Below are 24,803 nucleotides of genomic sequence, written 5' to 3' on the forward strand. Positions count from 1 at the left end.
TCGATCTTGGCGAAATAGGGAACGCAGTCGGAAATATCCTTTTTTAGAAAGAATATTCACGGGTCCGGGCGATATATCCCTTCATTCTTATCTCGCAGAAGAAGAAGGCACAATACCTTTTCGACGTGGTATATACAAAGGTATATGTATACATATACGTATATATATAGAGAGAGAGAGACGGTCGAATCGCCGAAAGTATACAGCTGGCTCGCGAAATTCCACAGGACTTTCATCGACATTACAATAACTGCAATATATCCGGCCGCGGGTCTGTTCCTTCGCGATACCAGGCGACGGGTCCGCGGCTTTGGTGGATGAAAAGGAAGGTTGTACGCGACGGGGGATGAGAAGACAGGAGTTGGAAGGAAAGGTTGGCTGCGTCGACGACGGTGCAACAATGGCGGAATATAAATCTAAATCCCGAGCGCCATCTTTCCTGTCCCGTTTCTCGCCAACCACCCCTCATCCTTCGATCCCTCGCTCCCTTTCAATCCCTTCTATATATTCTCCCTTCCCATTCTTTTCTTATTCGTCCCCTTTGTTGTCTATTTTCCCTATCTCCTGTGTTCCGCTCTACCACCACCACCGTAACCGCCCCTTATTTTATTTCCCACTTCCTTCTTGCCTCGCGCCTCTTGTGTACACCTCGTGTGTACAGAGGGACAGTAGAAACAGTATTTTCCTCCCTACAACTCCCTCCTATTCCTATTCGATACGCGTTTCTCTCCTCGTTTTGTTTTTCTCGTTAAATCTTCTTCCTCCTTATCCGCGATTATTCGCTTTACACCTCGTCCAAATTGGACAGGAGGTCTCTCTTCTTCCTTGCTCCGTTTCGCATTTTATTATTTCTTCCCTCGCTTCATCTTTAATTGTGTTTCCCCTATTGTTTTAACCTTACCTTTCTCTCGAACAATGTTTTCGAGATCTTTCTGCCTTTCTTCCATTCATTACCCTCCCCTCCTTCGTTTTCATAGTTCACCTTGAATGTCCTCCTCGCTCTTTTTTTTTCTTGCATTCTACCCACGCAGACGTCCCCTCCTCTTCCCTTCGCGTTCTTCATCTCGTCGTTCCCTCTTTCATTCTCCCGCTTCTCTCTTTCACTTTCTCCAGGAGAATAAGTATTCCTTCTCCTCCCTGCGACGCGCCCTACCATCCCTTATCAGTATTTACGAGCAGACGTACGCGTCGTTTCTCCCGAGTCGTTTTCACAGTTGTGCGCGCAGCGTGTGCGATCTTAATGGATTCCTCCCCCTCTTCGCTTCTGGATCGCGTGTTTCTAACGTTTCCTTTGAAGATTTTTAAACACGGAGAAGTTTTCAGCGGATTCATCATCATCATTATCATCACCGTCGTAATATTTCTTTTTATCTGTTTACAGAAACCGGTTGGAAAGCAATACGGAACACTGGAACGCTCTTCTGTTGTCTTTGCGCGAGCTTATCGAATGGGTGATAAGAAAAGACACCGAGCTCACCGGTTTGGGCCCTGTTTGCGGGGATGTAGCCGCCTTACAAAAACAAGAGGCAAGTTGTTCTTATACATCAAAATCTCGATAAATCTCGTCCTATTTTTTGAAACAGTTTAAAACAAAGCTTCTATTTATTTATTTATTTATTTATTTATTTTCGACGTGATCTCGAGTTTCCCCAATCGTGGTTCCCCATCGTCGGCGACGAATCGAACAGTCCCAAACACCAAAGTGTCGTCCACTCGGAGTTCGCCGAACTGTTAAAACGACAAAGACCCTGAGTGAGAAGACCCATCCACCTCCAATCTCGCCCGTAGCAAATAGGCTGCGTGTACCTCGAAGCCCGTAACCTACTTGAATCGACTGGATTACACGAAAATGGCGCAATTAGGGGGGCGAGGTGTGTGGGCACGCGTCGTCGTCCTAGGAGGCCCCCTCTCCTCCCCCTGCAGCCCAGTTTCCACGCACAAAGACGGACTAGTCCGTGGGGCTAATCCAGATTAGAACGTGCATGTTACCGAGCTGCGAGTGTACAGGGATGATAAGGTGCATGTTAGCCCCGATCCCGATCACGGGACAGTCATCGACGCTCGACACCTGCGCCCCCTACTTATCGCCTATCCCCCTAACCTACCCTTAATCGGTCGGATATTAATCGAGGACGAGAGTTCGAGGGGAGAACTCGTAGTAGACGCGCGTTGGTGGACCGACGTTTTCAATCCAACGTCGTGTATGTATGTATATATATATATATTTGGCTTAACGAGCTCGACCGATTACGTGGACGAATAAATAAGGGAGAGAAAGAGAGAGGAAGACTGTATCGATTGGACCGCTAATTACCCCGGGCGATAAAGTAAGTCGCGATGGGGTCGTTTAACAGGCTGCTGGTTCCCGAGCCAATTCGAAACGCGGATCGAGATGAGGGATTCTGGTCCGAGTATCTGATTGATGAACGCGTATTTTGAGATTGATGCCGAGGGAGAGGTGGGTGTTGAACGGAGAGGAGGAAACAGAGAGGGAGTTTGTTAGCGTGGAAGGGAATTATCTTAAAAGGTTTTTCTACTATATTTTTTCTTTTCTTTTTTCCCTTTTTTTTTTGGAGAGAGAAAGATGGTTGTATATTAATAACGAAACGTTTCATAAGTGTACGGGGGTGCGGAGTATCGTTAAAACACTAGGCATGTCACAAAGTATCGTATGCATGCGAAAGCCAACGTCGTCAACTGTTATCCAAACGGTTTCAAAGCGTAATGTATTCCGCGCGGATATCAGTTAGTTCGGTCTGTACACAGGGATGACAAACGGGTAAAAAAGATCGCAGTAGCGGTACAGGTGGTGGTACAAACAATAAGCGAGTTTCAGGGATACGTGATACACCGATGTCGCATTTGCCATGCATGAAATTCAAAAAAGCTTGGAGGACGTGTGTTGTACCTTCGTGTACGAGGAGCGTTAACGATCGTGAACGCTTGAAATTTTAGATTTCGTATCCCGATTTCCAATTTTTACAGTTCAAGCTTTGACAATTTCACGGCACCTATAATATTTCCTAAATTTAACTGTAATCTGCGCGAACGCGTTGAACGCGCTTTATCTTAGTTTCGAAACTAAAAGTTTCAAAAACTTTTAATCCAAAATAATCTGAATATCCAAATAATTAGATTAGAAACGCATACGTTTCAATGTTTTGCACGAACTCTCTCATTCGATTTTAAAACATTTTCAACGTCGCTCTTTCCGGTTTGCGATCGTGATACGATATGGGATTGTAACACGTGCCTCGTACAAACTCGAACTACGTTCCTCGAACAGTCGAACGAGTGTAAAACTGGTGGAAATTTCATTGCGCCTGTCGTTCCAAAGTAATTGTTTCTCGTTTCGTTCATCGGTTGCCGGGCTTCGTTTTTCAATCGCGTTCCATTCGGATCTTTTGCTACTCGTTTCAAAAAAAAAAAAAAATAACAACAACCGCAAGAAAAATCTTTGGTGTCGAAAAATCGAGATATTTCGATCGATGTTTTGAATATCTTCGCGCGTAATTTCAAGTTTAAAAATTAAAACTAACGTCACGGAGGGAGGAGGAGGACGGGGAGAAAAGCCGAAGGAGGGTGGAAATGCAGCCGACTAATGACGGTGCCAGGAGTAAATCCTACAACAGAACTCTCCCCTGTTGTACAGTAGTTTAACAATATAGCGGGCAACGTAATGCCGGAATTTCCGGGGAATGGCTGGTGTACGGAATGGCGTTCTAATTCGCGCGCAAATAATTGCGCATAAACGAGCGATGCGACGCAATAATTTATGCAAATTATGAGGCGTCACCTGCCGCCTGTGGCATAAGACTGTGGCCTCGCGAATAGCCCGTTTTCACCGCGAGCTTGGAAGATTAATCGAAATGCGTTTTATAGAATATGGAAATTACGGAATAGTTTTCTCGTTCGTGAATCGCGCTTAATTATTAAGATCGTCTTAAATTAGCCAAACCAAAAACACACTGTGCGAAGACAGAACAACGTCGGAGGTAGTGAATCAAAATCGATACATCGTTGGAAGTAAATCCTTCGACGAATTTCCCTCTCGAATTTCGATAAGAATAAACGTTAGTACAACGAAAGGGGACGTAAAATGCCACCGAGACACCCGAGAGCACTAAAATTCACGACTAATAACCGCTAAATTTGCGCGTATCGTGGCGTGCACTTTACAAAATTCACACTCGACACCTTCGCAGATACACCATGCATAACGCCGCCATCTTACCATCCTCGCCTCGCATCCGATCTGTATCTCTGCGCCCCGAGTAATGCACAATGCGTAGCTACTACTCCAGTCGTATATTATTCATTAAGCGAGACGCGTATAATACACGCACATACGTTATATACGCACCGTGCACCATGCAACATTCATACGCGACGATTCATTATCCGTTAACGGAGCAAGATGCCTGACGCAACGTCCCTCGATGTCGAGTAACGAAACGAATCGTATCGACGCGAATACCTCGGTGTTTGAAAATGGAGGCACGAAATATCATAGCCGTGTGTCGAATCGAACGCGAATTGAGGAACGGTGGTCGAGTCGGTTGAATCGAATTCATTAGACGATAGAGGGAGCCCCCCTGTGTATGGCGGGGAATAGAGATTCGGATGCGTGCGGATCCGTGCGTGAAATCGCAACGACGAGAATCGCAACGGCTCGAAATACGTAGCCTCGTCGTAAACGGGGATCGCCTATATACGCCCTCGAATCGGTTTGCTTAACGCGAAATCGATCGAGCACAACGGTTCGAAAGCGCAAAAAGGAAATGGCCGAGACGGCAGAGATTATCGAGGGAAGGGGAGGGGAGGGGGCCGCGAAACCGACGATTATCGGTGGCCACGGAATTGATTTGAACGAGCGCGTATCGATCGCGAACAAGTGCAAAGAGCTACGGTTCGGTACCTCCTCTCCGTTCTTTTTTTTTTTTCTCTCTTTTTTTTCCCCCACCGAATTCCTTTAATTACCGATATTTCCCCCCAATAATCACCGAGAATTAATTGAACGCGGTTGTTGGAAAAATTGGCGCGGAGGGACGGTTTCTAGGAGGTGACATTTTATGGATTATGGAGGAGGGATCGAGTGGCTGATCATTCACAATTCCATCAAGAATTTTCTAGATATCCTTATTTATTATTACAGTTCATAGAAGATAACACCGATAACTGTTATCGCCTAAACGAGTTTCTTTTTTTAATTCATAAATCACTGATGTATCATTATCGTCGTCGTTTAAATTTTCTATGAATCTGATCGGTTCAATAAATATTTTAGGGAATTATCGTGAACCGAAACTACTGGTTTTTCAAGAATCTGTCAACTACTGTCTTCCGTCTTCTCGTAATGCGAAATCCGCGTCGTGCATAACTTTCATCGAACTGGCGAAACTTTCCGTTGTCGGTGGTGGTGGAGATAAGTTTAAGTGGCTATAAAGTTGACCCATTTTCTATCCGGGGAACGTGTGCATTCACGCGTGTTCAAAAATGGAAACGAGCATCGCGATTTTTAACGATCGTAGATAATCGTGAAATGGATAGGGGTTCAATGATCGAGATCCCTCAACGTTGAGCATTGACGTAATACCGGCTGAATACGTTGAGCCACCCCGCGTAATTAACCCCGTCATTCCGATAACCAATACGATAAGACGATTATCTCGACGTGGCCAATTAGAAAACGTCTAGTATTGGCTGAATAGAATGGACGATTTCGGGGAGTTGCTCTCGATCGCTGATGGATCGATTTTACTCGATATTTTCGCGTTATCCTCGAAAGGATATCATCCGAATCCTGTTAAAAGAATTCTCAAATTCCGATGGCAATGAAGGAAAATTCACGAAAAAGAAAAAACCAGGGATTGAGAAAAGTAAGTAAGAAATTATGTTGAAAAGAAAGAATAATCGAATTCTGTTTTCCAGCAATGAAAGTTAAAAAAAAATTAGAAGAATTGGAGATCACGTTGGAAGGTGCAAAGGAATAGGTGAAAATTTCCCTAACAATATTATCTTAAACTGACAATAATAGGTTCTAAAGGATACTCGAATCGTTGTTTTTGCAGCGAGTTAAAAGTTGAAATTAACTTAAAAACCACGTTCAAAGGTATAGGTGAATTTCGCAATTTTCGACGTGTACGTCCAACTATCTGTAATTGGATACTCGAATCTTTCGTTTCGCAGCAATGATAGTTAAAATTAACGGGAGCCACATTGAATGGTAACAAAAAGATAGGGAAATTTTTTAATTAAAAAACCGAGTTCCCCGGCGAATTTTCATTCAAGATAAAAATTCCATTCCCGATTAATTTACATCTACTATCGCTACATCTCCCCGTGGAGGCTCGTATCAAACGCGTTTTAACGCACGGAAAATAGGGGCGAAAGACGTGTTCCAAGAACGAAAGAGGAAGATCGGCGCGAATAATTTCCGCCCTTTGATTTGAATCAAACACCTAATAATAATAATAACGAGCCGCTTTCTTTTCCATCGTCGCTCTTCCGAAAGAAAAGAGTAGCAGCTCTGCGGTCGCAACAACGAAAGTAGGTTGAATTATTCCGGCCCGTTTCAAACGATTTTTTCGCGCGTTCGTCGTCGAAAAAGACATCCACGCGCCATCTCTCGGTTGTCGGTCGAAAAATACGAAGCTACAAGTCGACGACGAGGCGAGCAAGTGTTACGAGGAAGGAAAAGAGGCCGTGTGTACACGGGAAAAAAATCGCCATTTCTAACGAGATAGGCATAGAAGCGAAACAAAAAAAAAAGAAAGAAAAAGAAAATAAGCGTCTAAATTTTCTCGAGGCTCGCGAAAGCGAGAAGAAGAGATAATCTCGTTAACGAGAAACCGTCGGATTATATATATATATATATACACGCGATATCGTAAAAACTTGCAGATCTCTTTCCCTTCCTCTTTTCCTCTCTCTCTCTCTCTCTCTTTCTCTCTGTGTTATTCCTTTTTCATCTTCTCTTTTTTCATTTTCACGTCTCTCCACTCGCGTCAACCACTCGCGGCTAGAGTCGTCTGCGCCACGAAGCGATGCCTTGTCAAACGAAATTACGAATGCACGCGGCGGGATGAAGACGACGTCGATGGGTGCGCGCTTGGTCGCGACGTTTAAAGCTCGGTGAATTAGCCTACTTAGGTCGTCGGGCGTGCAGGCGAGCAAAGGAGCAACAACTCGAGCGTGAACGGTCTCCTCTCCCCTCCTCACGTGGACGCGTTTCTTCTGCATTGCAGGACGATCATCGCGGGTTCAGGAGGCAGCTCGAGGACAAACGACCGATCGTCGAGAACAATTTGCTGAGCGGACGGCAGTACATCGCCAACGAGCCGCCCCTCTCTGACACGTCGGATTCCGAAGGTGAGTCGACTGGTGCTTTTATTTTTTTTTTTTTTTCTTTTTTTTCGTAGTTTTCACAGCTTTCGTGTAAATTTATCGGTAATATATAAAAGATAAGGATATTTATCTTGGTTGAAGAGAATTTAATATTATTCAAGGTGTTTATTGAAATTAAAAAGGTTCAAAAAAGAAAGAAAGTAATTACATCAATTTAATTAAATACCTTGAATAAATTACGGATTCTTGGTTGGTGAAGGAAGATTTTTGAAAATGCGTCAAAGGTTTAATTTAATTTCGAAACGTGCCTGTTTTTAATTAAATAGATGTTCTAAGTAAAATCAGAACGCTGGATATCGAGATATAATCACGAATAATAGAAAAGTATCACATCAAGGTCCAATTGTAGATAGTAATTGTGTTGACTCTAATTAAAATTTAACCCCCTCCTTTTCCTTAGGAATATGTTTGAACGGTTTAGACACTCGGAGAAATAACCAAGTTCGGAGCTCTTAAAGCTGTTTAAGGACTTTGTAAAGCCGAGTAAATCTTTGTGAAGCCAAGTTTAACGACCCCTAGTTACCGATCTGAATTGAAGCTTCCGTAAACGAAATTAATCGTTGAAGTAAATGAATCTTTCTCTTCTTTCTCGAAGAGGTGAGGATTGAATGATCCCTGAATGAATATCTCGAAGTGAAATTACGATAATTATTACTTTTAGACCGGCCGAGTTATAATTAATCAACCACAAGATATTGATATCTTTTTTTTTGGAAATATCGAATTCTAATTTATGAATGATTAGACCTTCCTCTAAAATCTAAAAAAAAAATCTGATATTATCGAGCTTTATATATTTCTCGTCTCTCTCGTAAAATCTTTATATCAACGCATCCAACATTTCTATCTAAAAATAATCCATACACGAGATTCTACGAAAGAGTACTAACGAAGACGAAGGGGATGGATGCATCTACTTTGGATGCGACGCACGATAAAAATAATTTAAGGCAAGGAACTGGCCACGGAAGAGCGATAAGGGGAATCCAGGGGACGAAAGTTCGCGTGGAAGTGTAAAGAAAAAGTCGGCCAAGCACGTTCGTTGGCTTGCTTCGAGACTGGTCCGCGACCGACTGAATTCGCCAATAGCGTGGAGGCCTAGTAATTAAGAGGCACCGTTTTCAATCCCGGTAATTCGTGGCGTTTTTTTTCCTTTCCCTGATTTTTCCATACCAATTAGACGCGAGAAAGGAGTAAGGAGAAGAAAGCTCGATCGGTTGCGCAAGAATCCAGACTTTTCTCAAGTTCGAATTTTTCGGATAACAAGGAGGGAAGAAGAGGCTTTTTAAGATATTGAGAACCAGCCGTTTCAAAGTGCATCGCTCCCGCGTTTGCTTAGGAGAATTATTATTATCCCTCGAGAATTTGAATTGGGGGGGATTGAACAGAAATTGCCGACGGGGCTAATTTTCGTTCGGATTATTTTAATCGTGTTTAAAGATAAAGCTTATGTATCCATTAGACGAAAACAATCGGAGTTGTGATTGTTCTAAATTATCTAAATTACATCAGATCAGAAAGAGCTTATCAATTCTTCTTAATAATCTTCGATTGGACATCGATTGAAAGGAAGAAAATCAGGAATATTAAGTACGTTTCGATTAAAAGTTGGAAACAAACGTGGACACGAGTTCTCTCGGTGTTTTGGGGGTGAACGTTCAGAAATTGAAAGCGGAAGACGGTGGGAAAGTGGGAGGGGGCAAAATTGATTAAAGTTTAGCTTCAAAGGATGGCCCCTCGCGGGAATTTGTCGCCGCGGAATGAAGAGGATTGTTAAGTGGGCTGATAAAATACGAGAAGTTTTCTCTTTCGCTTCCTCCTTTTTTTCTTCTTTTCTTTTTTTTTTTCTCTCTCTCTTCCTCGCTTCCTTTTACTCAAACCAACGGAACAAGAGCCGGCCCTTGGAAACGAGCTTCATTCGTTCTTGTCACCGGCTTTCACGTACAATAACCGCGGCGTACATGTAACCGTGGGTCCCTCTTGAATATTTCATTTAGATAATTCCACCCTCTCGAAACCGGGATTATTAAGAAACGCGAAACACGGGAATTTATGGTTATTTGACCAAGAAGAAGAAGAAGAGAAGGAGGAGGAGGAGGAAGAAGAAGGATTCGACCGAGAGAGAGGGGTGGATTCTTGCCAGAAAATGGGGGCTCGTCCATTAAAGGGAAGAAACAAACGTCACCGGGCCGCCCCTGTTCCCTGCCAGACAAAAGACAATGCCTTTCATTTTCATTCTCGTTAGAACGACACGAGGATTGAGTACATCTCTGCTTAATTGTTCCTTATATTAATTAGCTTCTTAAAAAAAAAAAAGGAAGAAGAAGAAGGATGAATATATATATATACACACACACACATACAATATCTCTTCCAAGTCGGTCACTACGATTCTCAACTTCGATAGCATTAAACGTTGAATAATTCAGTTTCTCGTGGTGTTTCCCAACGTGGAAACAAAAACTTGCGCGGTCAATGGTAACGAGAAGCACTCGAGGGGAACCGTATCAATCGAGTTACGAGTATCCAAGTGGAGAGAAACTGGCGAAACTTGTAAGGTTTGGAAGAGAAGGTCTCGCAGGAGATCGGAAACTCGAACCCCGACTCGTTGCCCCGACTTTCCCTGCCAAGCGTTCCCTTCCTCCCTCCTCCCATTTTCGAGGAAAAATGATTTTTAAAAACATCCTTATTTTGATTTCAAATCGCTCCGATAAAAATTCCATTTTCGATCCGCTATTGAACCTTGCATCAATCTCCTCCTCCTCGACCTTATGGAGGATTGAAAATCGTCCGTCGATGGCGCGTATATAGAGTGCAGTATTCGCTCTAATATCCATATACATCTCCCTCCACTTTCCCCACATTTTTCAAAGAAACACGATCTCCAAGAAAAAACACCGCTATTTCGATTTCAAACCGATGAAAATTCTATTTTGGTTAAAAATCGATTAAGATCACGGTGCTCTAATATCGACGGATTCAGATAATATCCTTCCTTTTCTACATTTTCCGAGAGAAATGGTTTCAACGAAAACATGGTTGTTTCGATTTCAAACCGTTCCGATAAAAATTCCATTTTCGATCCGCTTGCATCAATCTTCCGTTGGAAATCGTTCGTCGATGACGGCTCGTATAAAGTGCAGTGTTGGCTCTAACATCGGTATACATCTTCCTCCCACGTTTCCAAAGAAAAATAATTTCGGAGAGAAAGCATCGCTATTTTGATTTCAAACCGCTCCGATGAAAACTCCGTTTTCGAAGCCTCGTCCGCGCTCTAGGAACGTTAAAAATCCCAAGATCGTGCTCCAATATCGACACACTTGCTTACTCTTCCACTATTTCCAAGAGAAAATTTCCGTTGTTTCGATCTCAAATCGCTCCGATAAAAATTCCATTTCCATTTCGATCCAATTCCATCCCCTTCTACGGGGTGGAAAATGGCAAGATGGTCGATGATCGCCATTGAAGCAATGGTCAGTTACAAATTGCAACTACTATGCGCGATTCTGAGTGGAGGAAGGGGGTTCGATTCGATTCGATTTCAGATGCCGAACAGCTGGGCAAAAGAGGTCGATAGCGGAGCACGATCTCTGGTGGCGTGCTGCGATGCGGCGTGTTATATCGGTTAAAATTTATTGACGTTACGACAACGCCCGAGACTGCTCGATGCCGTGCACGTTTCATCGAACGTGACTCCCTGTCGAGCAGCCACGAAATCGTGCATCGACCGAGTCCCGCTTGTCCTCGCGCTTTGAGGCGGCGATCCCTCGCGTGTCTCCGATCGAATCCACAATCTCTGCGGCTTCTCGACATCCGTAACCGTGGCTTCTTCCTCTCTACGTGTCCACGTGTATACGTAGGTTTTCATCCCAGCGCTTCTTGCTCATTATCTTGCATTGAACGCGTGATCGTACGTGATTCACCCCACAAGCGTTCGTAACGTTGGAACGAATCGTATATCGCTGTTGATCGATGGAGAATTTTCCGGCGATTTGTTGCGAGAGTGGAAGTCACTGATTCCTCGCCCGTTCGAGAAAACGAGATGTTTGATGGATCGTCCTTCCGAAACTCGCTGTTCGTCTTATTTCCCCGAGAATTTATTTCTTTGCGAGGAAATATATTGAGAATATATCGCGTTGTTTAAAAGAAGAGGTCGAGAATAAAATGTAGGGAACAAAGGAATCGACAGGGCGTGTATCTAAATAAGAGGAGCAAATAATTATGTAAAATATTTCTATTCGCAATACGTTAAATGGAGGTGGTACCAAAGTGTCGAATGATGGATAAATATTTTCCTCTTCTCTCCACGATACATTGGACACGATACGTCGAACGTTCGTAAGATTTATCGGATTTTGTGGAAAGGTATAACAATGATATCGATACATCGTCATGATAGAATAGAAAAATGTTGTCAGAGGGAGAGAAGCAATTACGTGGTGAATTCAGTGGTCGGTTTCTGAAACAGGAGAACTTGGAGTGGAAAAAGAAGCGAGCGGAGGAAGGAAGGAAAAGAAAAAACGGCGGAGGGTTGCAGGAAACGAGTCGATGGAGGGAAAAAAGAAGAGGGGGAAACGAAGGGTGGATGTACGTGACCGGAGATCGAATGCGGCAACTGTTGAATGGATGGCTTACCGATGAAGAACACGACCGCCTAATTCGATTGGGGGGAGGGGGAGAAAATAGTTTTCAGGTGTTTTCCCCGTGATGTCTCTTTAGCTGGCCCGCGATCGGCCTGATTTAGACGTACTTTGCTACCTGTTTCGACTTCTCGATCGCGTTCCTCGAATTCGATTCTCTATCCACCTGTCGACGCCTGTCGTCTATCGCAGCTCTGGTATGCGCCAGGAAACACCTATGAACACATTGTTTGGACAAGTTCCAAGTAGACAATTGTGAGAACACGAGACGTCGATTGGAATTTAAAGTTTAAAGGACAAGTTTGTACCGACAGACTTGAAAATAACGATCCCTCGATATTAATTTTTTTTTTTGAACTAAAAAAGAAAATTCGTCGTTTCGACAATTCGTAATTTCGATAATTCTTTTTTTTTTTTTTAGTAATAAAATTGTAAACTCGAAATATATATCGTTAAATAACGAGTTTCGTAAAAAAAAGCAAATTTTTAATTTTACGCTAAATTAAAAAGGGTATCGAGACGTTAACAACAAAGAGTTAATCAGTCGCGGAATTTTTTTTTTTCGAAAATAATCCTCGCGAGTTTCGGGAAAACGACGCGAATATTACACCCATTATTTCAAAATTAAACACTAAACTCACGTTTAACGTGTAGTAATAATTCTCGCGTATCGATAATGTACATCTTTCCGCCCTGATATCTCGATACATCACGGCGCGATTTTCACGCTTTTATCGCGAAACAGGATCGAGCGTGAAAAAAAAAAAAAAAGATCGGACGAGGAGTGAATATTAGCTGCCTCCCCCTCTTTTTCCTCCGCGTATCGATGCATCGATCGATCCATGGATCCATGGGCGAATAACGACCGAGTGAAACCGAGTGACGGGGTAAAGGGCATCTGGCGCTATAAACATAAATCATCATAACGCACGGCAGATATGGCGGCGGAACGAGGCAGGTAGGGTTGGTACGTTATCAATGCTAAGCATGCACATAAAAACTGTCCCTGCGTGATACGATGCGTGATTCATAGGACAATTAATTCGTGGCGATAGAACGGACGTCTACGGACGCCTAGAGTCGAAATACGAACGTGGTGGATAGAAACGGTTCATTTCGTCATCACGCTTCGTTACCTGTTTGAAATCGAAAAAAGAAAGGTGAGGGAGGGGAAAGAGATGGAGGATTTTCACCGAGGGCGCGATGATAAACGTCAAATTTGGTTTTGAAAAAGCGGAGATTGAAACGAGGGGGATTTTAAGATTTATCGATCCCCGTTAAATTGGAGGATCCCTCTCTATTTGCCGAAAACATGGACAAATTCGAGAATGAATTGATATTGTTATTGTTGCGAGGAATTATTAGGTGGTTCAATTCGAAGATACCATCGTATATGAAACGTGTGGCCGAAATTTAACGCGTGAAAATTAATTGGAATTTGTAAAATCTGGAGGAAGGAATATTACACGCGTTCGGTCATTCAAATATTCGGCTTGGATATGTTTATTCCCCATTCGTTTTCCTACGTCTTTGCTTTTGTTCACTTGTTTCGACTTGTTTATTTGCGCGCTTATAATTTATTGGCTTACACAGAAATTCCCGTAATGCATAGACGGTACACATCTCGTGTATACACGATCGAACGAATTAAATTAGCAGTGAAATTTTATGGGTCGTAATTTGAAAAATGATAAGAAAGTAAGAAATATTGAACGTGTATATTTTTTACACAAATACACGAAAGAGAAGTCTCCGTGTGGAATCCACGAAATCTATTTGATTTACTCGAAATTAAAACTTTCACCGATGTGAAATTTGGAAGAGGGTGTTGCAGATGTGTAAAAGACCTGTTTTTAACGTCGATTCAAAACTCGTGCTTATCACGTTGCGCTCACGTTTTGACGTTTCCATTTCAGCCGGAAGAGAATTGGATGGCGATTCGAGGGGCTACAGAAGCGCGGAGGAGCAGGCACGCGAATTGACGCGCAGCATTCGCCGGGAAGTGAACAAACTTTCAGAGCAGTGGAACGCCCTAATCGAACGTAGCGATGCGTGGAAGCGGAAACTCGACGACACCGCTAACGTGAGTACTTTACCCTCCTTTTACGTACATAGAAAGCCACTTACCCTCGAGCCGCACTACCCGATATGAATACAAATATTTTGATTCCGTCGAAAGCCGCTTGGCGGCCGCAACCATCGACGGGGGAACAAACTATCGATGGTGTGTGCCCCCGTTTCGATCAAATTACCCCGCAATTTCGAGACCCTTCCCGTCCACGAGAATATTCTTCTCGCGAAACTCGTCAAAATTTCCTCTTCCCGTCGAATAATCATCCATCTTATATCCTTATATCCTTTCGTTCATTTTTCTGAATTATTGGAAATTACGAGCCTTCTTCTCGTTTATTTTTTATCAGCTTCGTGAAAGTTGGTAAATTTTCCGACATATTAAATCGTCCCTGCTCTAAATTAACAAATCAATCGCGTATTCTCGTGCGAGAAGAAGTTCAGCCTGAATTATTCAAGATTTTCCCGTCGTTTTATTCGAGCGAATATATGGTTGAAAAGTTGAAACGTGGTGTAACACAAATTTTCGTTTTAATATTATTCAACGGTGGAAAGTTTGGATCGGCGCGTATGCCGCGGTCACGAATTTATCAACATCGTGGAATGTATTGTGTAGTCCGCGAAAACGTCGCAGTTAGAAATCCATATGAATTTCGGAATATATTGTTACATTATACATTATCCCCGGAATATTATTTAAACAAATTTGCCACGCAAATGCGCGTGGAACATACTTTGAATCAAAACACGTACAACCTTCATCAATCGATATAATAATAATAATAATAATAAATATTTTCAACAATCCAAATCTTGAAAATTCGTTGTTAAACATCTATCTCAAATCAAATTTAACAAATGCTACGCGTCATATACCGCGAAAATGGAAGGAGGAAGAAAAATATTACCAACCCCTTCCTTGGTAAAAATACACAATCGGATTAAACGATACATCTGGAAGGATAAACAAGCGAATATAATATTTGGACTTATCGTGTGTTATATCGACATAGGCGGAGGGAAAGAGGGGAAAGAGGGGAGGGGGTTGGTTTTGCTCCAAGTTCAATTCATCCCCTTCGGCCCCTTGGTCCGTCGTATCGCTTTATTATTGCCGGTACAATTTTCTCTATCGCGTGGACGTTCTATTTGTCGAAACGACTTTGTCGTCCTCCCTCTTCCCCCTCTCCCTGGAGGAGGGAGAAACTAGCCGGAGCTACACTTTGGTGGATTCGTGGCATGCAGGGGAAGGGGAGGAGGGGAAAAAGCGTCCGTGTAAAGACGATTTTTCGTCGCTCGCTTTCGTTCCACCCGGGGAAGGAATACCACCTACCCTTTCCACTACTAGCTATCTATCTAACGACCTCGAAATTCTTGCGGAACCGTCTCCCGTTTTTCTCCCTCCGCGATACAAATACCGAATTACCTTCGTTCCCGGCGATCCACCTTTAATACGGATCGGGAAAACACGTATATTACCTTCGTGATCGGGGGAGAAGACGAGTGATTATCGACGGTGGCCATCGGTGGCCGTCGGTGCCGCCATTTTCGCGAGCATCCTAGAATTCATTCAATTCGGGCGAGATGAAATTTTTTTCCTTTCTCTCTTGTACAAGGTCGATTGATTAAAGGGGCGAATCAAAATATAGGATTGGCGATCGGTAATCAATCTTCGATTCGAAGTATTTTAATTAAAGGAGATTGGCAAATTGAGAGTTATTACGAAACGATAATAAAAAATTATTCCATCGTGTCAGACGATTGAAGAAGTTTATTACAGATTTTTATCGTGCGATATAAAATATTAAATATATATTTTCCATTCGCTACGACCCGTTGGTGTACATAAAATCCGCTCTTAGAAATTAAAATATTCGTTACGTTTTAATTCGTTGTATTAAAGGATACATTTTCATCCCGATTACGGAAAGAAGGGTGGAGAGAAAGATACTGATTATTCACCTATTATAAAACACTGTGTACAGTGACATCGCGTAGGGAAAAATCTCGTCTCGATGAAGAAGATAAGATTTACGATGAAGAAGATGAATTGGCGATAATCACGTTCGATTCACCCGTTACGACGAAACTCGAAGTGTAAATCGTTTTTTGCACGGTCGTCAAGGTTTAACGCCGTGGATGGAATGCATTTCTCCTTTTTTTCTTTTTCTTCTTTCTCGCTCGCTTCTTTCTCCTTTCTTCTTTTCCTCCCCGCTTTATGAATTCTGATTTCATAACCGGCTTCGCGATTTGCATCTCGCTGTTAACGGAGCGCACCTTCATCGATGGGGGATATTGTCGCCAATTTCGCGACATCGTTCCCTCCACAATAGGATTCGTGATGCGTGTACGCAATATCGCCTGCTTTATAGACAGCGCCGTTCGATAATATCGATTACCTTGTAGTCCTTCTGACGGGTAGTGTAATGATTGCTTCTTCTCCGTTGCGAGCGAACGCGAGCATATATATATAGGGGCGGGGGTGTCTATTCATCCGAGGATGGAATTTTTGTTAAAAGAGTATATAGAAGGGTCGCAAGGTATCATTATTCTTGTAATCATTTGCCAGGACAGTCTCCTTTCGTGTTTTTTTTAATAATGAAAGAGTGTCTAATAAAAGGAAGGAATGTTTTGAAAGAAGTCGTGCAAATGATCGTCGAGAATAAAAATAACGAATTACGTTCGTTCGTGTCGATCGAGGGTAACTTTGTTAAATGACAATGAATTTATGAATGTATAATCGTGACTAAATTCGTAAATGTGAGAATTTTCTTTGTTCAATTCTTATTTTTCTCTCGTTACAGCAATTTCGTTAAATGGAGAGATTTTCCGAAGAGGAGAATTTTTCACTTCGGAAAGAATTAGGATTGCGAAATATTCAAGGGGGGTAACGATAATTATTCCAATGGATACAATTTTTTCCTTGCTATTTTCCTTTTGAAAAGGAAAACTTGTTCGACGCGTTAAAGAAGGAATTTATAGCCGGATGAAATAACTTGGAAAAAGAGAATCCGTTCACCGAAAATCAATGAACAATTCATCCGGACAATTGATTTCAATGCTCGACAAATCATCTCGTGAAATTCCTCTCCTCGAGGATATAATAGCGCTAAACGAATCGCTGTCGGTGGAACCGCCGTTCCTCGAGAGCCACCGAGAAGACTCAAACGCATTATTTCCACCGTGGTGGACCGTCAAAGGGGGCGAACTCGCGTTGAAAGGTCGAGCCGGCCGCTTAACCCGGAACTTAACGAGTTCGACGAAGAAGGTAATAACTTCTTTTCAACGACGCTTAAAATAACATCGGGGGGAATTCGTCTTAATATAATTCGAGCTTTGCCCCACTCCCTTCTCCCTTTCGAAATTCGAATAACCGATCCTTTGTCCCAATTCGAAACCCGACCCGGCCACCAACACTTGACGACCACGTTTTCTTCGTCCAAGTTAACGCGATATCCCGCTCGCCGATTGCTCCTTTCTCGCCCCTAATTAAAACGAAAATAATGATTTCACGATGAAAAACGGGGCTCGTGGCGCGTTTACGCGCCAAACGTTTTATAATTAAAACGGGGAACGTTTCCCTTCGTTCGCGATACAGGGCGCATTCGACGATAAAGGCTTGCTTCGAGGATATTTAATTAAAGGACTGGCATGATTAAACGAGTGGAAATCTCGTTCGTACGAGGAACGTTCGAAACTAGAGGATGCTTGCGTTGATTGTGCGCGTGATTCGTGGGACGCTGCGAGAAATTGCTTGCGCATTTTCATAAAAATTTGATAGTTTTCGCACATAGAATGATTCATTCATGCGAAATATGGAATTAGATTCTGTCCGTTTCGATGTTAAAAGTATTTCGTTTGAGGCCAGATTTCAAAGAAGTTTTCCGAAAGATATTGCATAGAAAATATCGACTTGGCTTAATTAAAAATGCAGCTATACAAAAAAAAGTGGCTGTGAAAAGAAAGAGTTTTTAATATAATCGTCGGACGCGTTTCGAAACGATCTCTTTGAAATGGGAAAGAAAAAAGATGCCGACAAAGAAACATTGGAACGTTATCGTATCGATAAGTTTGATCAACGATTTCGAAATCGACACCACGTGCTTATTATCCCGAAATAATACTTTTACAATCGTGGGATCGATATTGAAAAGCAAATCGACCTCGAAATCGCGAAAAATTGACGGGACGAATCGAGCGAGAAATCTCGGTTAAAACAAAAGAGCGAACAATTAAAGGAATGCGAACGATCTCTTCTACGATCTCTTCGATACGGTATAAACGAAGAATGATCAAAGTTTCCGCGCAATCAGCAAGTTCCTGCCGCGAATGCATAATTCATGAGCGAAACACAATTTAACTTTTAAATTCCACGTGCTCTGCCCTGGCGCGCTTTAATTATCGGCTATCCGGTAATTACAAGCGACACCTTCGCTTCTTCCTCTCGGTCAGATACCGTAATATTAATTCGATTCATCGCCACCACCCCTATGAGTAACTGGAGGATCGTGCAATTTTGTCGAACTGGATTTTATCCTTCGTCCTTCGTCCTTGTGCGCGATCACGCGACCGGGTTTAAGCTTAATCTGATGGAAGATCGAGGTCAAGTCTGGCAAGTCTTCTGGACGCACGCGTGTACATGAATGTTGGAGAGCATGGCGTGGAAAGGGATATAAAAGTTTTCGAATGAGTGACCCACCCGCGTCGTTATTGGATTTATAATAAAATGACTTACATGTATACCTTTTCGTATATATAAGAAATAATCGATAGATTTTATTCTTACGATTTGTAGTACGTGCTATTGTGTTAGTATGCAAATTGTTTCACGTAAGTGTGAGAGGGCATTGCTTCGTAACTCGGATATTGAAGTGTTGGATCGAATGAAAACTAAAACTTGACCATCTAGGTGATCAGGTTTTTCAGGTTTGAAAAGTTAGAACGACAAGAGGATAGAAATCGTTGCTCGACATATATATACACGTTACATATCTTACGGAATAGATACGGCTTCCTCCATGATTAACGTTCGATGCACAACGATTCTTCGATAAACACGTCTCCAATTAAAGACGAAGATATGCGTCTAATGATATTTAGCCAGCATCCAGTTTGTTTGGTTTGAAAGCACGCTCATATTTTTACGCGGAAAATCAAAGCCGCGAAATTCTCTCCCAGGTCAGTGACTTCCGGTATCCGACTGAAATATCATCGAAAGATTCTCTTCGCCACGAATGACAGCGTTGCAATATTAACTATACTAAAAGAGGAAGGAGAGAAAAGGAGACTTGTTCCGTAGCATCCGCGTGGAATCTCGACGACTCAAAAAACGGAGGAATCGAAAACTTGGAGGGAGATAAATTGGAAGCAGGAGGATAAAGCTGACTAAAGGGATAGGTTTTCGCGTGGATACGCGGTGGAAAAGTGGACGCGGGTTCGGAGATAACCCGGTTTAAGCTGGAAATTAAGCTGAACCCTCGGTTGTCTCGGGCGCGGAATTCGGCTCCGTAGTTAGGTATGCAAAGCAGGAGAGGAGAGGAGAGAAGCGAGGCAAGGCAGCGGGAAGGTTGGCCGGCCCCAATCAGAGAATATAGCCGGGAGCCAGTTCTATCCAAATACACGCGGCGCACGAATGGCGAGTACACGAATCGCGCGCGCGCTTGTGCCGGAAGCGGCGGAAGGTGCGGGGCGTTCATAGTTAGGCCGAATGAATGAATGCATACGCGGTACCCGGGCAAACTCAAACACCATCTTTCGAATTATAACCGCCGCGCTATCGGATTATCTTTTGAATTATTCCGGATTGTGCCGCGTTCCCCACCGATTCCAAGTCGGCGCGTAGACGAGGGGGAGGCACGCTCTGTACAGATTTCCCCGGTTTAGATGTACAGGCACGAAGGTATATACGGAGAGGCCGTGGTGTGGATGGATCAGGAATGCAGGAATCGATTTTTGTTACTTCCCTCCACCACGTGTGTCCGTGTTGCGTTGTCTGTGGGCTAGAATGGAAAGATGATAGAAAAACAAGCGGAGCCGGATCGTTTTTATTCGAATCCGAATAGTGCGGCTCGTGAATAGTATTCTGTTATCGTCGCCGATGGTAATCGAGATTAGAAAACAGGGAAATGGAACCGGTAACCGGTTCAATCGAATTGATGGAATGTGATTTTTGGATATTTAAAATAAGGAAAAAAGAGGTTTTTTCGTTTGGGAAAATTTTTCAATCGCTTGAATCGAACCCTTGACGAATCACCTCGTCTAGAAGTTGTATGAAAAGTGGTAAAAATTTCTCTCTCTCTCTCTTTCTCTTTCTGTCTTCCTTTTTCCGTATTTTTATTTTTACGGACGTTGGTATTTTCGGAACACTCGAGACGAGAATTTTCAGCTCGAGACGCAAGCGAGCGGAATCGGCGACGATGTTAATGCTCGCGGCCACCGACCGCATCAGTATCAATCTAGTTCTCGACGAGTGAGTACTTAATCAGTCAATTAGCAATGTTCCGCTAATTGGTTAATTACCAAGCAAATTTGTAGCCAGCAATGGTATTGCACCATTGAGGACACGCATGATTTATGTGTGTGCATCACAATTATATATATATATATACATATATGGGGGAGGTGAAAGTTACGCGACGACCTCGCTTGTCCAGGCATTAAGACACGAATGTATTTATCTCTGTGATCTACGGTTATACCATGGCATAATGAACCAGTTTTAGTTAGATACGCGTGCCAACGATTCGTGCAGTCACAGTGGCTGATTCGACACACCAACGGAAAGGAAAAAAATATTTCCACGTACCCATTATTCATTCATGGATCATTTTGCGCGAAATCAAGGATATCAGGTGTGACCTCATAGCATTGGATTCGATTTTTATTCCCTGCGTCTATATATAGATGTGGGAGAGGGAAATTCGATCGATGCGACAGATCACAATCTTTAACAAAACGATGGAACGAAAGTGATCGTGTAACGTTGGAAATAAAATTGCAACGTTCTTAGAATATATATAAAGAAATATGTAAAGTGTGATACGTCCTAATGAATAATGTATAAAAGTATGCTTTTCGCTCGAGTATCATATATAATGAAGCTTCGAAAATGGAAACAGGTGACGAATCTGTTCGCGCGAATCGTGCGATAAAAATATCTTTCCCTGGAGTAAACTGACACTCAACCGAGAGAAACATGGTCCCTGTCTCTGATCCACGATTCCAATGAAAACCTTCTCTAAAATTCGGATCGAGATGCGTTTTCCCCGTTGGCTCGCCGCAAAATTCGCGTTTTCTATTCTATTCATCGTCGTTGAAACACCCAGGCCGGCAGAATTTCCGTTTCGAATGGATGGACGACAGAGAGTAATCGACGAATTCGCAACGGAAAGGAAAGGCTTCCATCTCCTCCCCCCTCTCCCCATCGAGGTGAATTAAAACTACGACCGGAAGTGAACACTTACGTCCTATTATCCGCGCCGCAAGTTCAGCCACGCGTTAAATTCTCCTCGTGCTCGTCGTCCAAATATACACCTAGTCGATTCCCGCGTCTTTCAAGTTCAATGCACCTTGGCGTCGTCGCGACGCCCCTTTCCACGCCGCGTAACGTAAAATATTCCCATCGTGTTAAGATTTTCATCCTATCCAGACTCGTTCCGAGTCTAATAAACGAGTCGAAACTACCTCCGGTTGGAAGAACAGCTTTCAGGCTGATTGAATGAAATCGAAAATCGCGAGATCTTAAATCTTTAATCGGCGTAATTGAGGATCGATTACCGGGATTTAAGGAAGGGTATTTCATCGGTATTCTGAGAGTAAGCGATTCTGGGTGAGGAATCTCTGATTAGGAGGGAATTAAGAAGCATATCGCAATTGATTTAAAGAGTTAAACTCGAGGTGAATTCGAGAAACGTATAATGGAGTCGTTGAAAATGTTTGTCGATACATATTTACCGCGAGTTATCGTAAACTGTTGAGAGCTGTTCGACAATGTTTCGTCACTCGAGACGAGGCAGGATGCGATGGCAATGAACGATCGTTCCAAAACACCATCGGAAATCAGGGAATCGGCCTCGACCGGTATTGTAATATAGCACGCTGACGCCTCTGACTCTTGCATTAAACATGAGTTATGTGTCGGCATTGTGTTCTATACAGAGCCGCGCCGCTGTTAAATTTACATTATGTTCATGTGAACACCAATTATTGAACGGCACGGTGTTGGAGTTGAAACATCGAGCCTTGAAAAGTCTCTTTCTCCTCGTGGCTCATATATTCGACGAATTTTATAACCATTTATCATCCACCATTTAAAGATTAGATTAGAAAGGATAGAAACAATTGGACTGTTTGCAAATTGAGAAAAAGTCTAGCTCTAACTTATCGAATTTGCTGGAAATGTAAAAATTCTTGGGAAAGCGTTCGAACGTCTCGAATTGAAGCGGAAAAGAAGGTGAAATAGAGTGTACGGGATCTTCTTTTATCCGGTACATCGTTCGCTTATCTCGTATCACGATTACCTTCAGCTCGACTGAATAAATAGATCAGCGAGTTCTCTCCTCCTCGTTCGTGCGAATGGACCGAATATTTGTATCCGGTCGACGTGTACAAGTTCGAACGAACAGATTGCAATAATTCTGAACGATGTCAGGATGTGTGCTCTATAATTCTGCGAACTGGATCCATCTCACATTCTTGTTTCTCGTCTATATTTGAAAATATATAGACACGGATGTGGAAATGACATCGAATTTACTCTTTCGTGGAATCGTTTGATCGAATTGTGTGAGAAAATTCTTAAATTCTGCCTTTTATTAAATAATAACGATGCTGAATGTAATCTAGTTAATTAAAACATCAACGAGCTTATATTATAAAAAGAAAAAATTAGTTGTCCACAATTATCCTCAACAAGGTTGGCGTCATCCTCGAAATCAGCATGGCTGCTTTCTATTCACGCATCTCCTTCGCGCGTGTACGCGACGCGAACAATTGTTTCTCTAATTTATTCAAATTTTACGTGACACGTAATAGTGAAAACACGCCGGACTGTAAAGAGGAGTTACTAATAATAGTAACATTAATAAACGACGGGAAACGATGAAAGGCGCGAGCATCCTTGTATGTAGAATTTGCCAAGTTGGTAGAGGATCGGACACGAATGGTGATATGCAGTTGCAATAATAAACGAGGGATTAATTCAACAATAGATAAACTGGTACATGCATCACTCGGTGTATATAAAATAAACCGACAAAGATAAATGGACAGTCCTGTTAATACTAAACTTTGCTACGCAACGAACTGAAATCGTATTTATAATTGACGAACGAACCATTACTCATTGGTCGTTCCCGTCGAGTTTGCTCGTACATATCCCTGTCTAACCATTGCTCGCTATAGCCTGTATAGATTAATAATGGCGGTCACGTTCGAAGGAAAAGGCGGGAAAAATTTAAAAAAAAATCATTGCCGGTTTAATATCTCGAACCGCGTTAAGGAAGTTTATACTCGAACTCGACGCTGCCACGGCAACATGTCCCGTCATAAAATATCGCTAATTGCTCCACCGATAGCTGGCCGATTACTAGTTAATTAAATCTGTATTACTTTAGCAACTAGTTTCGGTTCGATCGACTTTAATTAATTATCGATTAATCTTGAAACATGCGCATTCGCCTGACTTTCTCTCGTTTACAAGGATAATATCACGGTGATTTTATCGTGTAGACGAACAAGAATATTACGTATAAAACATTACGTTCTTTTTTATTATGATTTCTTTATAAGAAAAATTGCATGTTACAAGTTTTGTATTTAATTTTCATTTCGATCAAGAAACCTACAAGAGGTAAAGACGATTCCCGCATTACCAACGATATACAAGTGGCCGAAGTAATGAAAACCGAATAAAACCGAGAATGTCCGAGATCGGCCGAACGGCCGGCAACTCCGCACGAGGGGACTCTAGCGAACTCCATAAGCCGGCTTCCGCTTCGTCCGGCGCGAACGTCGGAGCTTGTTCGTCTGTTGCTTTTTTTTTCTTTTTCGTTTTTGATGGTCATCCTTTGCCTCCTTTTTGTTGTCAAAAAGTCGTCGAGTACCGGTAAATTCATTGCGTGATCACCAAATTCGCCGTCTCGTTTCTATACAGTGGCAAAGTGGAAACAGTGAGTGAGAGATACACGTGAGAGAGTGTTGGGATCGAAAAATGTGACAGCAACGGCTTTCCGACGGCCGTAGGGGGAGAAACGCCGCGATTTTAGTCGCAATCGCGCCTGCGCATTTTCTTTCTCTTTTCCTCTGCAATACCGTGCGTGTATATGTGTGTAGATGGGAGGTCATGCGTGAAAAAAGTTCCCATAGAATTGTGGGATTAGTATCTCGCGAGACGAGTGTTCTTTTGCTGATTGAGTGTTGTTCATCCGGATTTTGTCGGGATCTTGGAAGGATACGGTGAGCAGTAACAAGAGAACTACACGGTGAATCATACAAACAGCTGTTCCTATTCTATTCTTAACGATAATCATTCGTTCTTTCTATTTATTTCTTTGATTGTCCGTTTATTAAATTTTTCGTATTTTCGCATTCTAACCTCAAATATAAATAACGTAACTGATCGTAAAATTTCAAATCGTTCGATAATTATAACCTCGAATTGAGCCGAAGAAATGATAAATGAGCACGATA

At 42.5% G+C, this 24,803-nt stretch overlaps 1 protein-coding gene across 22 annotated transcripts in view; it reads left to right on the forward strand.

Annotated features, from left to right (window-relative positions):
• The window catches only part of LOC108003197 (dystrophin, isoforms A/C/F/G/H), a 419,614-nt gene that overhangs the window by 346,951 nt on the left and 47,860 nt on the right, over positions 1 to 24,803 (forward strand). For 19 of the 22 annotated variants that reach the window (XM_028669405.2, XM_028669401.2, XM_062070814.1 and 16 more), the window contains 3 exons: positions 1,382 to 1,526; positions 7,248 to 7,371; positions 13,964 to 14,130. In XM_028669405.2, the coding sequence (XP_028525206.2) occupies positions 1,382 to 1,526; positions 7,248 to 7,371; positions 13,964 to 14,130 (436 nt within the window). Of the gene's footprint in view, positions 1 to 1,381; positions 1,527 to 7,247; positions 7,372 to 13,963; positions 14,131 to 16,918; positions 24,615 to 24,803 lie in introns of all 22 variants that reach the window. The other 3 variants (XR_009828767.1, XR_009828769.1, XR_009828768.1) reach the window with 3 other exon arrangements.

Source organism: Apis cerana, linkage group LG1, assembly GCF_029169275.1.
Source record: "Apis cerana isolate GH-2021 linkage group LG1, AcerK_1.0, whole genome shotgun sequence".
NCBI classification, from domain to species: domain Eukaryota; kingdom Metazoa; phylum Arthropoda; class Insecta; order Hymenoptera; family Apidae; genus Apis; species Apis cerana.